This window comes from Larimichthys crocea, chromosome VIII (assembly GCF_000972845.2).
Source record: "Larimichthys crocea isolate SSNF chromosome VIII, L_crocea_2.0, whole genome shotgun sequence".
NCBI lineage: Eukaryota > Metazoa > Chordata > Actinopteri > Sciaenidae > Larimichthys > Larimichthys crocea.
The window spans coordinates 29,774,313-29,788,454 of NC_040018.1; the positions used below are offsets into that span (position 1 = coordinate 29,774,313).

The window sequence follows — 14,142 nt, forward strand, 5'->3', positions numbered from 1 at the left end:
TTACTGTGAAGCTTCTTTTTAGAATCTGTTGACTTAACCTGTAAAAATCAGATTTTATGAACTCATCGCATGGAAACAGATTGTACATAACCAACCTCATATACCGCACTGATGAAGACAAGAAGCTACACTGAACAACAGGAGAAAGAATTTGTCATTTTCTGCACCCTCACCTCTCAGACATGCCGGTCTTGACGCTGCCGGCGCGGCCCAGAGCGGACAGGGTGTCCTCCCTGTGGGTCCCGTGTCCGCCGCCGCTGCCCAGGCTCATGTCGATGGACTCGCTGCTGGTGTGCATGCTGCTGACGGAGGGGTATCCCACGCTGCCCGCACCGCCGTGCCCGCCCAGCGTGCTCTCCCTGCTCTGGGCGGAGGAGCTGCTGAAGGTGGTGCCCCACGTCAGGCTGTTGGAGGGGCCGGTGGAGGAGTAGACCGAGCCAGGACTGGAGGCCTGTGGAGGGACAGCGAGGACGTCTTATCACATGACTGAATATCGGCCAGAAAAAACAATTTAAAGACTTTCCCTCAGCTTCAGGAAATTATGATAAATTTTCCATCATTTCATCATTAGTTGCAGATAAGAAAAGAAAGCAGGTTCAACTTTTGAACCTCTGCTTACCGCTTAAAAACAATACCCCATGTGTCACTTCATGATTAAGAACCAGACTGTGAAAATCGGATGAATCATGTGAGAGAGTGACGCCGAGCTCGTGTCTGAGCATGCTCAGACCTCCCTACACCTACACTGCCCATCTGAACTCTTTAACAGTTCCAGGTCTGTGGCATTAGTCAGGTGAGAACAAAATCATTGTGTCCCTGCCAAAGTCTGGATGAGCTCATAAACACCTTCACTGCGAGTTCAAAGGTACGTAATCATTTATTATCTTTCTTAAGCCCAAACTTCTGGATTGACAGGTGACCACGAACAGTAGCACGAATCAATTCGATCATTTTTCAAGGAGTACCCGGATGGTGCACTGAATGGCAGGACGCTTCTACCGAGGGTCTAAGGACAGAGGGTGTCACTCCCTGTACAGATTGTAAAGCCCTCTGAGGCAAAATGTATTTTGTGACTTTGGGCTAAACAAATAAAATTGATTTGATTTGATTTGATTTTGATTCTCGCCCTCATTGGTCGTCATTTTTGGCTACGTAGCGGAAGAGGACGGACTGCCAGCATTGTGATGATGGCACTACATGAAATGTTATACATGCAATAACTTTTTTTGGCCACTTGGAGGCAGCAGAATCAAGCGACTGACATCGCTTTTTGGTTTTCAGCTTATGAATCCATGAAGAAGTCCAACGTTGGCTCTCTTTTAGCTCTGTTTTTGGTCTCTACCAACTCTTTAGCTGCTAAAAGCTCCACTGTGTTCACCAGCTAGTCGCTGGTCTGCAGTCTGGTGTGCAGGTAGTGTACAGTGGGTTTTTAAAGCTGCCCGCTGGAGCCAAAGACAACAGTGAGATTAGTCAGAGTGAACCAAAACAAAGCGGCTAAACGATGAGCTCAAAGTCGCTCTGTGAAGCTCCATCAAGCCCCTTTCACATTCTCACAGTCTTGATTCACTTCAGTTATCTCATTTCTTTCTGCAGAGGACAAAGAGTTTCACAACAATCCCTCCAACAGTTGGTGAGATATCCCAGTCTGGACCGACCGACGGGCCGACAATAGCGCGGCTCGAAATAACTCCAATTCAGAAACAACAAAAAACAAAATAGTTTTCCCTCTTTTCATGGTAAGTGAAGGGTGGTGGGCAGTGAGAGAGTGTGCGGTTAAAAATAGCAGCGTGACGAATGAATAAGTGGCTGCTCCTGCGACACGGTTCTAACAATACACAAGACTTCTTCAGACTTTAAAGGAAACATCATTCGGAGAGTTATGCATGTAAAAACACAAAAATAAACCCAAACATCTTTCTCCGTTTCTGTGCTAAAGCTTCATCACATCAAACTGTCCCTCACAGCCAATGATCCTGCAGCTCGTGGATGATTTTCCACATCAAACTCGACCGTCTCCGTTATTTTTTTTTATGTATTCCCGCTCACCGGCTCGCTGCCCAGCGTCCCCATGCCCGTCCCGTGCACTCTGCCTCCAAACAGGGGGCTGCTGGTCTCGCTGTCCATGGCTCCCAGCCCTCCGTCGGGGGACTCCAGCACCGTGGCCACGTGGTTCATGGTGGCATGGGGGTTGGAGATAACAGTGGAGTTCTTCATGTTTTCAGCCGTGGTGACGGGAGCCTGTTTGCTGGGCTTCCCGCCAAACAACCTGTAGGGGGGGGAAGACAGAGAAAGATACAAACACAGTTACAGTCCAAGTCCTCATAACACTTTATTATTTCACGTTGCTTCTAAACAACTCTCTCTGCAGGTTACTCAAGGTCGCCTTTTTAATGCATGAATGGAAATTTAAACCTGATGCTGGTCGGTACCAATCATTAAGATTCATTCTCCAGGGAGTTTGAACATCAGCGGCAAATTTCATGAAAATATTCATAAAAGTGTGGAAGCAGGTGGAGTCTGCCGTCCACGAAAACACCAGCATCAACAGTGGAAGGCCTGCAGCCAGGAAAGGTAGAGTCAGCGCTCAGATCTGAGTCAAGACAAACACACACACACACACACACACACACACACACACACACACACACACACACACACACACACACACACACACACACACAGAACTCTCTCCTGCTCCTCTGCTAATCCTGGGTTAGAGTTAAATGGCAGGCAGCGATGACTGGAGCCGCGGTGGGCGATAATGGCAGCTTCTTTGAAGAGTTATCACTCCCCTCACATTAATGAGGGCAGAGCGCTGAGGTAAGACTCGGCTCCCATTACCCCCCTCGCACCACACCCTCCACCCTCCACCCTCCAACAACCCCCCGCCTGCACCGCCAAGGCTGAGGCTTGGCAGCTGATCAGGCCCAGCTCAAGGCCTGCCTTTCACAATGGCCTGATTTAACCTCGCCGAGTGTGTGTGTGTGTGTGTGTGTGTGAAACAAGCCCACACGTGTGATCCTTACTCACCACTGTTTATCATTTACTGTGGCTGCATGATTACTGTCTTTTAAAATGGTCTTCTGTGTGTGTGTGTGTGTGCTGTATGTGGGTAAATCAAGCCCATACAAGAAGGCAACACTCAGTATGTCTCATCAGTTAGCAGTCAGAGCGTCTGCAGGTCTACTGACAACACAAATGATGCTCTGTATGTGTGTGTGTGTGTGTGTGTGTGTGTGTGTGTGTGTCCGTGCGCTCACCTGCGCAGTGTGGGTGAGGAAACCTGCTGCCTTCCCGTCAGAGGAACAGTCGCCGCTCCTCCGCCCTGCATCGCGACTCCGCTCCTGAGGTTGTCGATCTCGGAGACGCCCTTCTCCCGGTCCGTCTGATTGGCCATCATCCCTGCCGCGCCGTTGGCCTTGGTGATGCTCATCGAGTTTTTCCCGTGGGACGTCACGGAGAGCACGGCGGCCTCGATGCTGCTGGTGGAGGAGCGGTTTCCGTTGCGGGCCGCCGCCCCCGAGCGGCTGGGTCTCGGCAGGCTGCGGTACTGCAGCGTGGAGCGGGCGCTCATGGGGAGGAAGCCGTCGTCATGGTGACCCAACACTGACCCGCCATCCTGCCCGCCTGACTTCAAGCCTCCCGCCAGAGAGCGCGCCCCAGATTTTGGCATCTTCCCCAGCGTTGCTGAGCCACTCGTGATGGTGGCACCGCTGGCGGTAACCATGGTCACCATCCCGGGGCCCTGCTTCTTGAAGCCGAAGGTGCTGGTAGGGGTGCGCGAGGTGAGCGTATGCGTTTGGGAGTGGGGGTCTGAAACGGTGTGCGTGAGGGCGTTTGTGGTCGCCGTGCGGCTGGTGGAGATCGACTGCTTCTTGGCCTCGTCGCCGCTGCTGCGCCCTGCGTCTGAGGGCGAGCGGTGAAGGCCGTTGGCGCGAGGTGAGAGACGACCCTTTTCTGACACCTTGACATCATCTGTTTTACCTGCGGGACACAGGACGAGGCATGAGAGAGGTATGTGGCGGCTAAGTACTTTTAAAATGAAGTATCTTTATGTATTTACTCACCTGAACTGTGGGTCTTGAGCCCGACGGATCCCGTGGAGCCAGTGCTACTGGTGCTTTTAGTCCGGGGGGACGTCACCCCAACCTGAGCAGTCATGCCTCTCCTCCATGACCCCGTGTGGGACACAGAGGTGGTCTTCCTCCCCGAGCCGCCCTTGTCGGACTCATCAGACATGTCGGAGGGGTTCCGGCGGCTCCACTTGGAGCCCGGCTCCATCCTGACCCCGCTGTCTGACCCACCGTCTGCCCTCTTCACCTCGTCTCCTGACCAGGCCTGGTGCACCGCTGTGGAGGCCGAATGCTTCTCTGCATCCGTCACAGGCTGGGATCGAAACACACACACACACACACACACACACACACACACACACACACAGTATGTCAGTTTTATTACTGCTAAAGAAAGCGTCTTTTATGAGACGTTGCCAAGTGGCTCTAAAAAGCATTTTATGACCACAGCGATCATGCTGTGTAATCCTCAGCAGCATCACCTGCCTCAACTCTCTGTGATTTACAGAGTTTATGATGGACAGTGAAGTAAACTGCTGACAGCTGTAGCTGCTGTTAGCTCATGTTAGCTCGGTTCAGAGCACTGAGGGAGTGTTAGCGTTTTGTACCACCAGGAAAAGGAGGTTTTTAAGACCCAGGGCACCGAGGAACGGATCTGGTGTCGTGCCAGAACAGGAGCTGGGCAAGTAACCGGGCTCAGTAGCCTCTACGGACATAATGGCAGAGGCAAAAAGACTGAAGAGGACGTTGACAGAGGAAGCTAAGAAGAGAAAAGGACTGACTTTTAGCCTCGCTTGATGTTTGGCTGTGAGCAAAGTTGCTGACTAGTTATGTTATTAGAACAAACACGTGCACAGCTGTTCATATTTAACACAGTGGGATAAATCACAAAAATACCAATTTCTAGTTAAAGTATGATGAGTTCACCATAACCTTTATTTCACTGCTGTTTAAAGGATGATGGATGCTTTTTAATTCTGCAGCTGCTCTGCGCAGTATTAGAAAAGCCCATGTGTGTTATCACCAGAGGACAGATGAGGCGGACTTATTCAACCTGCGCTGTGTCAGGCTGCCGTGCCGAGAGAAAGCCTCCTTTGTTTTGACCTCCACGTCAGCCACAATGCGAGGGGCGTGATGCACACGTGAGTCAGCTGACAACATTATCGTCTCCCCGATCACTTTCCTGGACCCGCAGTGGCTCTTAATCAGTGTTTAATGGTCTGAGGCCAGTGTCAACATCGGCTTCAGCTTTGTGTGAGTTCACAGCTGTGCCACTCAGACTCGCTCTCACATTCTTCTCTGAATGCAGAGGAATGCTGGGACACAGTGGCTTTAGGGAAATGAATAATGTTTGCATCAGTTTATGCCAAGTTTACATTTCAGAACGGCCATATGAAGTCAGGCTGCTTAACATTTGTAACATTTATACATTTGAGTTGATTCACAGAGTGAAATAACACTAACTGTCGCCCCGGACGACTTGCACCGCTTTCAAATGCAACTCGTGGTCGTATTTCTGACATGGGAAGTACACGTCACATCGCTGTGCGTCGTGACATCATTGTTGCTAGGTGACCAACAACAAAAAAATAGCAGAAAACTTGCTGACATGCAATATCTCCTCTCCTGAACACGATAACGAGGGCCCCACGTTAACACACATGCCCTGAATAAATCCACCGATGCTCGTCGGGCAACATGTTTGAGTGATTATTTGCTGGAGGAAACGAGCTGCAGACTGTGACGTGCTGATAGCAAATATTCAACTTGGCACAATAAATCACAAAACAGTAATAAAACAAAAAAGCGTCATCGCGTTTAGCCTCTTCTAAATATATATGGAGTAATAACCTCCCTGAAATCTTCAGCTGTCATGACTGTTTGCAGATGGAGGAGAGAAAAACCTGGACAACTGACTCAACTACAGCTAAATACTTTCCAATCTTTCAAATTTGATCTATTTTAAGTCTTTTCAGAGATGAAACAATGATATTAAAAGGACTAAAACTCAGGTCAGGTATATATAATATATATATATTTGGTGTTCATGCTTTCCCAATAGAAAATGGAGATTTCACTTGGAACCAGATCCAAAAAAACAATAAAATAATCTGAGATATGTACATCTGCGCGGCGTCTTACCTGCGTGCTGAGGGCCTTGCGCTGCGCGGCGGGCGTGTTGGCGTAGGACGAGATGGACGAGCTGGTGTTGATGTCATCTGTGTCGATGTTGTCGCTGATGCCGCTGCTCACGGAGCTGCTGTCATCCCAGCTGAAACACACACACAGCAAGCAGAGCACAGAGAGACTTTAATACTCCTCGAACAATAAATCTGGCAGAGCGGAGTGGACGAGGGGGGATTGCACTCGGCTCTTTGGGGAACATGTTTAATTGCTCTTTGAAGGGAGAGACAGTAAATTCACTGAGCAGAGCCTCGAGACGAACACAACACGAACAAATATATTTGTCTCAGTAAAAGGAATAATCTTTGTTTTACAAGGAAGGAAGTATGAGGTTCTGTGTGTGTGTTCTATGGAAAGAATCAAATCTATGAAATGGACGGAAATAAAAAGATTTATCAAAAGACGGATCCGGCGTCTCCGACTGCCTGGTGACTCTCCTTCTTTATTCTCCATCTGAACTGGCTTCAACTCGGGTACGCACACACACTTGCACGCAAACAGGCTGAATGGGGTTGTCTATCATGCGAACAAAGGCTTGTCGGAGGGGTGACATCATGGTGTGTTTGTGTGTGTGTGTGTGTCTTGGAGCTGCTCAAACAGACCCATCTGAACAGCGCAAACAGGCCGGGAGTTAATGCAGGGTATTTGTGTGTGTGTGTGTGTGTGTGTGTGTGTGTGTGTGTGTCCGCTGGGAGTCTGTGGGGGGGACAGGAAGCTCGGCCAGTTGGCAAACATCGCTCTGAAAGGACCAGAGGGAGGCTGATGGTGACGGCCAGTGCACAGGGTTGGCTGCACCGGAGGGGACACACACACACACACACACACACACACACAGAGCTGGTGTTGTCAGACTACCCGTCAGTTCACTTCAGACTAATGATACATAAAAACCTGTCTCACACACACACACACACACACTCTGCAGTCACACATCATTTCCATTCATTCAGAAATGAAACTGTTGATCATGTTTTGACAATAAACTGAGTCCGAGACGACGTCTTCAGACTGTTGGAGACAGTTGTGCTGAAACAAAAGACTCACATTTGAGCAGCTGATTGATTGATTATAAAAACTGTGGATTTATTTCCAACAAATCAACCGATTATCAACTAACTCATCCAAACTACATCTTGTGCACATTGCAAATATTCTTTGTTCTTCGTATCGTGAACTTTGCACATTTATTCCTGCACGTCTCTTTCACTGAAACTCTTTTTTGTTGTCTTCATAACATCTTTTAATCTCTATTCATGCTTCATGACTTGCAGAATTTGAATCTTTATTTATGTTTTTCTCGTACTATGTTTGTTGTTGTTATGAACCAATTCACCGAAGCAAATTCGTTGTGTGTCGAAACCAACTTTGCAATCAACAGCAACATGTCTGCATGTTTTTTTAACGTTGGTGGTGTCACGAGCAGCTAAGCAGACACGTTGCCTGATTAATATGCAGTTTCCTAAAGATGAGGAACAAACTGAGTCTGACACTTTGTCGAGACTCGCTGATACAGAAACACACCTTCAAAAAAAAAGACATCAGCTGTCACTCACCGCTCATCTGTTGACGAGCAAGACAACAAAAATCGATACAGCGAGCGCCGACTTGGAAGTCCAGACTGTTTCCCACCGCCGACATGAACACAACATCATAATTACGGCTTCAATAAACTAAACAAAAACAAAAGAACGTTCGATGGCTCCGATCCCAGATTCAGATTACCGCCACCAGAATCTAATCAGCTGCTGCTGCTGCCAAAAATACATCTGCAGCTTTCTGAGCTGAACCTTGCAAACAACCTGACAGACAGACAGACAGACAGAGAGGGAGAGAGACGGAGAGGGAAGGGAAGTTCACTTCCTCCTGGATTCAGCGGCAGAATAAATCAGGCGGCGGTGGCAGCAGCAGCAGCAGCAGCAGCGCGGAGAGACGAGCTGAGGGGTGCTGAGAGATTTAGAGTGACCGCAACCGTCTTAACTTGTCCATACAGCCACAGGGGAAAGTCCCACCCCCCCTCCACCTCACACACACACACACACACACACACACACACACACACACACACACACACAGAGAAATAAAACAAATATATGTGGAAACACACATATACAAACCCACAAAGATCTCAACGCTTCCTGATCTTGCACTAAACCAGTGATCATTACAAGGAGGACAAAAGTTCACTGACACACACACACACTCATAAACACACACACACACACACACACGCATATGCATCTACCTGGTCAGGGTGCCTGTGTTGCCGTGGGAACCGGAGCGCTGCGGGAAAATGCCGAGCTGTACAGAGAGCTTCATGACTTCATGCCGCTGAGAGAGTTCACACAGACAAATATCTCTCCCACTCCCTCTCTGTCTGCCTCCCTCTCTCTCTCTCTCTCTGAGAGCTTTCCCAGTGTCTCTCGCCCTCTCTCTCTCGCCCTGGCAGCGTTCCTAGATCGAGCTCCTTTGTCGCTCGTTGCACTGATGCTTCATCCCTCGGGCGTTGTTCGTCTCTCTCTGCTCTAACCGAGAGAGAAACTGTGTTGTGGGGGGGTTAGAGAGAGGAGAGAAGGACCTGCCCTGCTGCTGGTAACATGAGCCTCCCCCCGGGACTGTTAACCACTTCACTGCTGCAGCCACACCACTAATAGAAGCACACTAAGACACACACAAACACACCCCGAGCCCTAAATAAGCCACTTCAGCCTGAGCAGGAATCAAACGGCACGACACAAAGTGGAAGCCACATGATCACAGACGAACTCTCTGAGACTGAAGGACAATCCTCAGCCTCCGCTTTGCTGCTTTCCTGTGTGTTTCCCAGCTATGCTTTATGTGTGTGTGTGTGTACAGAGTCTGCAATTTCCCAGACAGATCCACCCTGACTAGCTGACAAGCCAGTGCTAATTAGAGATCAGGCCAAGCGGCGTGGCCCAGCCCACAGCCTCCTGCTGGCAAAGCAACCCGCCAGTTAACAACCGCCGAGCCCTCCACGGCCAATCACAGGGAGACGGAGGCCTTAACTGTGGGCTGCCCCCGGGAGGAAGTGGGGGCCAAACGCAGGCTGACAAGGCCGACAACTAATGGATCATCACCATGAGGGGAAGACTCTCACTCCTCCTCTTAAAAGGGTCACAAATCATCTCTTTCAGGTGAGTTGCAATGAAAATAAAATGGGATTTTGGGTGAACTGAGCCTTTAAAATCAGCTGCAGTGTGCACTTTAAACCTTTGCGGGTAAGCTTCTTATTCACCAGGATGACACAACACTTCATCTGACCCTCTGTGAAGAGGCTAAACGGCCTGTAAACCCGTCAGAGAAGGGACCAAAAAACGAAGACATTCCACAGGAGGAGGAGAGGAACCTCGTCTCTCGCCGGGTCTCTTTAGAAAGCTTTCCCAAAGGGGTCAAAGTTCAGAGGCCAAACCTCCAAAAGCTTCCTTAAAGAGAAGAGCAGAGAGGAGGGAGGAGGGAGGGGGGGGAAAGGCAAGGGGACCAATGAAAAAACAAGAATCTGCCTTGTGGGTCGGCCAATAGGAGTGTCTGGAAGCGTCCTGAGAAAAAGGCCGTGGTTGTGTTTGTTTAACTTTTCTTGTGCGCGTCCCTCGGGACTGCGGTCCGTCGGTTGATGGGTTGGTTGGCCCTTGCGGTACTGTAACCCCCACCCCCCTCCCCCCCAACCCTCCTCCATGAAAATCCCGGTCCGGCTCTGGCACATGCACACAGGATCTGCGCCGCAGATATATACACACAGACATGCGGCCACAACAGAGCCGCAAAGCAGAAGTAAGGGGATTTCCTGTGTTTGAGGGGCGACTACTGGTCCTCGCGATGCAGCTGGATCATATAACCTCCAGAAATCTCTGTCTCTGTCTGTCTCTGTCCACACAGACTGACTGACAGATTGGGGGGAGGAAGAGGGCAGGATTTTGACAGACTGTATCTTTGACTTCTCGCCCTCGGGGTTAGCAGACATCACGGATGAGCTGACAGTTACCAAACAGACTTATCATGGCCATCGGACATGTAAATCATGTTTACGACTACCCTGGAATCTGATTTGCATAATGTTGGAACATGAAAAACAAGTTTCTCTCACAGGTCACGATACAACGTGATGTCGATGTTCGGCGGAATCGGATCTCGATGATCGCGGCTTGATAGCCTTGTTTGATGCCTCGCTCTGAGGAATATAAATATGTTTCTTTATTTCAAGAGGCCAAACTTCTACTGCACAAGAACTAAATAAATCAAGAACTATCTGATGTAAACAGAACTGGGAATCTGAGCAGACGAGCCACTTTTTTCATCCTCGTTTGGGTCACGACCAACAAAGATCCTCTCCGAGTGATGACGGGATCATACTGTGTTACACTTTCACAGAATTGTGTTGTCAAAATAAATTACCGCCAGCGACTTTGGATGAAAATGAAGGTTAACATATTTTGTGATGCTGATTTCAACCACAATCACACACCAGCTTCATCTTTCACCACGCCAGCAGTTTGTCACCGTCAACCAACGTCATAAACTTTTATTTTCTCCCGTTTATCTGAATATGACACTTTTGCCTTCTCATCACAACACGCCCTGCGTTCAGCGCTCGCTTCACCGCTTAAACCTAGAAGACAGAGTTTGGAATACAGAAAAACAGTTTTAAGAACGCTGCGTGTTCAAACAGGCATCGGATTTTTATGTAAATGATGTTATTGGGAATCTAAAGGTGATATAGGACCAAACTGAAAGGATGTTTCCCGCGGGTGCTGCCGTTACGTTGCTTTGCCAGTTTTGCTGTATTGCAGAGAAACTCTCACAGCAGCAGCTGCTCTTTGGCCTCCGGGTTCAGAAACATGTACATCAGTGTTTAAACGTGTTTTAATCCAGGCGAGCTCCCGGCTAATAAGGTGTAATAAAGTGTGAAGTGCATACCAGGTGCCTTTATTACCTGGATGTCATCGGGAAAAATAGGGAATATCTAGACTCAAAACGCAGTGTTGTCGATTCTGAATGATTGCAGCCACCTTATTTTTGAACGGGCCAAGTGAAGGGGGGCGCTGGGACAGGACCCGGCACATTCCAGGCCGCAGAGCCAGGAGCTGTGTGGTATGAAAATGACACAGCTGTCCCTGCACTGACGAGAAATGACAGGACTGAACCGGACAACACACTCAGGAATGTCTCTCTCTCTCTCTCTTTCCTGTCTCTGCTCCCATTGTCCCGTTTGCGATCCACGCTCAGAGAATTTATCAAAGCATTTAGATCCCCGTGGCTGCCTCTCTTTCACACAGATTTCCCTTTGACTCGTCTCTTTTCTCTCCCTCGCTCTGTGTTTGATGTGTAAACACACACTCCCCCCTTTAGACTGGACCGACTGACCCGGATCCACGATGAAAACACACTAAAAACTCTTCACATGCACCGCCGAGCGCGAGCACACGACTCCGCCGTGCTCCGTCCACCAAAATTTAAAAGCCCACTGGGACAAACGTGGAATTTCTCACGCATGTGTGGATGCACTACTCAAACACACACTGCATACAAGCCGACCTATTGTCGCCTCCATGCTAGAATGAAACACAAGGTCGTAACTCCTGCCTCTACACCTGTGCTCTGCAAAAAAAAGGGGGTCATGGGATCCCGAGGGGGGCGGGGATAATAAAACCTAAAAGATAAAGACACACTTTGGCCAGAATCTGTCCTCTTTTATGCTCATCTGGTTTAAAACCTTTTAAAGTGTCTCCAGGTGACAGATGATGATCCATTATGAGGAAATAAAACTTTCTCTTAACTTCGAGCCACCTGTTTTTCCACAGCTGCTCTCGGTCGCGTCGCCGTCTGAACTCAATATTTAGTCACACGGCGCGAAGATGTGCCTAAAATAAAGGTTTATATTCGTTTATATAAAAGAAGCAGCTGTCAAAATGCAGAAAACTCACTTCTATATCATAAAATACACTGATAGTCAATTATTAACAGAAACTCTGGATTGGTTACTGGCAGTCTGAGCTCAATATTTGACCCCAAACAAAGCTCAAACCCATCAAACTTTCATTTAAACTCCTGCAGAGATCCTAAAGTTTCCAAAAATACCAAATGTGCAAACTGAGATTCAGTGTAAATGCCACATGGTTACATTTAAACAGCATTTCTGCAGCTCGTGCACCCATTTAAAGATGCACTCAGACACAGATACAGCTTCAACAACAAGCTGGATTAACCTGATGCATGATGTCAGACAAAACTGTGACTTAAAGGGTTAAAATCAGACATTTTCCCATGTGAATGACACCGTCTGAGGCCCGTGGGGCTGAATCTTACCAATATGTGGGTCTGCAGCCTGTTACAGTTCAAGAGTCCATGACATGAAACCTCTCGCATGCGAGACTCTTGTCCTCCCCCGAGCTTTTCCTGCAGCTCGCACGGCGAAACATGAATGATCGACTTTATCCAGTCGCTCTAAAGCCGCAACCTGCACGAACCTGCTGACTCCCTGATCTCACAGGAAAATATCACTCAGGGTGGAGGGGGTGGAGGATTAAAACTTACCCTGCTCCACAAACCACTCAGAGTAGATGAATTAAAGTCCAACGTGCTCTGCTGCTGCTTTGCTCTACTTTCTCCGTTTCCTCCTGGTGACCTTGTTCGGACTCCAAACTGGACCAGAGACACGGGACAGAGCCTATGACCCTCTGTGTTTCCCTTGGCTCGGTTCACTTGGCGGAGGCTCGTGTACTTTGCAGTTAAGACGTCCTGGTTTTGAATCCGGCCTGAAAGCTTTGACGGATATCAAGATTTTTTCCATTTCTACATCTCCGCTGCTTTGAGCAAATAAAGCAAAGACACAAAAACTGAAAGAATGCAAACAAGCTGGAACAAATAATACGACTAATGTGAATGGCGAGTGCAAAGATCAAGAGAGCGCCGCGGATGGTGCAGCTTCATTGTTTGACTTAAAAAAAGAGAGAATGTGTTGGAGAAAAACCCTCAGTTACCTGAGTGAGAGTCCCACCCTCTTTAGAGAGCGAGTGTGTGTGTGTGTGTGTGTGTTTCCTAGGGCGAGGCAGGTGTGCTTGTTAAAAGCCCACAGGGAGGAAAGATGGTCTGCTGATACAGTATCCATGGCAACTGAAACATCTCTCCTTTATCTCAGGAGTCTGGCTCTGGCTCTCTCGTCTCGTAACAAACTGTCGGTCCGTCCACATCGATCATTTCTTCCTCTTCTCTCCGTGTAAATCAAGACGATTAATTCTAATTAATTCCTCCCACATGCATGTGGTGGAGCAAATTTATTCTATATGAGGACACGCTAGAAAAATATGGAACAAAAACCCCGACAGTGCAGTCGGACTATTCGCAATATTTTATGCCCTAACTCTGCGAGGCAGCCGGACTCGCCAGATCACGAAATCATGAGATCTAGAAGAATCAGGCTGCAGTGTAAGCGGTAACCGACCAATCAGCCTCCTGTATGGAACAACTGACAACTACGGGATGAGCCACGGCCGCGATTTAACACGAGGAGTACGTGATGATGTGTCTGTTTGCTCGAAAACAACAACGTCAGCTGCTGAGGAGGTTAGAACAGAAGCCGCCAGCATCAGTTGTGACAGAACTTGACACTGAAGGAAGACCAAACAACGACACCGCAGACTCTCGTGGATGTAAAACATGTTTTCGCTCTTCTTCGGTGAGAGTTTGACTTCGTTACATGGTTTCACTTGGTTTTTCCAAACAGTTTCCGATGACACAGTCAGGTTAGATAGGACCAGGAGTCTAACTGAAACATGATTGCGTATTTGTATTTGAAACATGTTAAAATATCTCACAGCAATGAAACTTCCACGAGCGAATAAGACTAAAATGTTTGCAGCGTAGGTGGAGGAGC

The 14,142-nt window shown here is 48.5% G+C and overlaps 1 protein-coding gene across 4 annotated transcripts in view; it reads right to left on the reverse strand.

The window, feature by feature from the left end:
• nav2a (neuron navigator 2a) overlaps positions 1–14,142 on the reverse strand; it is a 106,497-nt gene that overhangs the window by 20,341 nt on the left and 72,014 nt on the right. For all 4 annotated transcript variants that reach the window (XM_027281562.1, XM_027281563.1, XM_027281564.1 and 1 more), the window contains 5 exons: positions 6,216–6,345; positions 4,068–4,386; positions 3,261–3,984; positions 2,047–2,266; positions 174–451 (listed from right to left, as the gene is read on the reverse strand). In XM_027281562.1, coding sequence (XP_027137363.1) covers positions 174–451; positions 2,047–2,266; positions 3,261–3,984; positions 4,068–4,386; positions 6,216–6,345 — 1,671 coding nt within the window. The remainder of the gene's footprint in view (positions 1–173; positions 452–2,046; positions 2,267–3,260; positions 3,985–4,067; positions 4,387–6,215; positions 6,346–14,142) is intronic.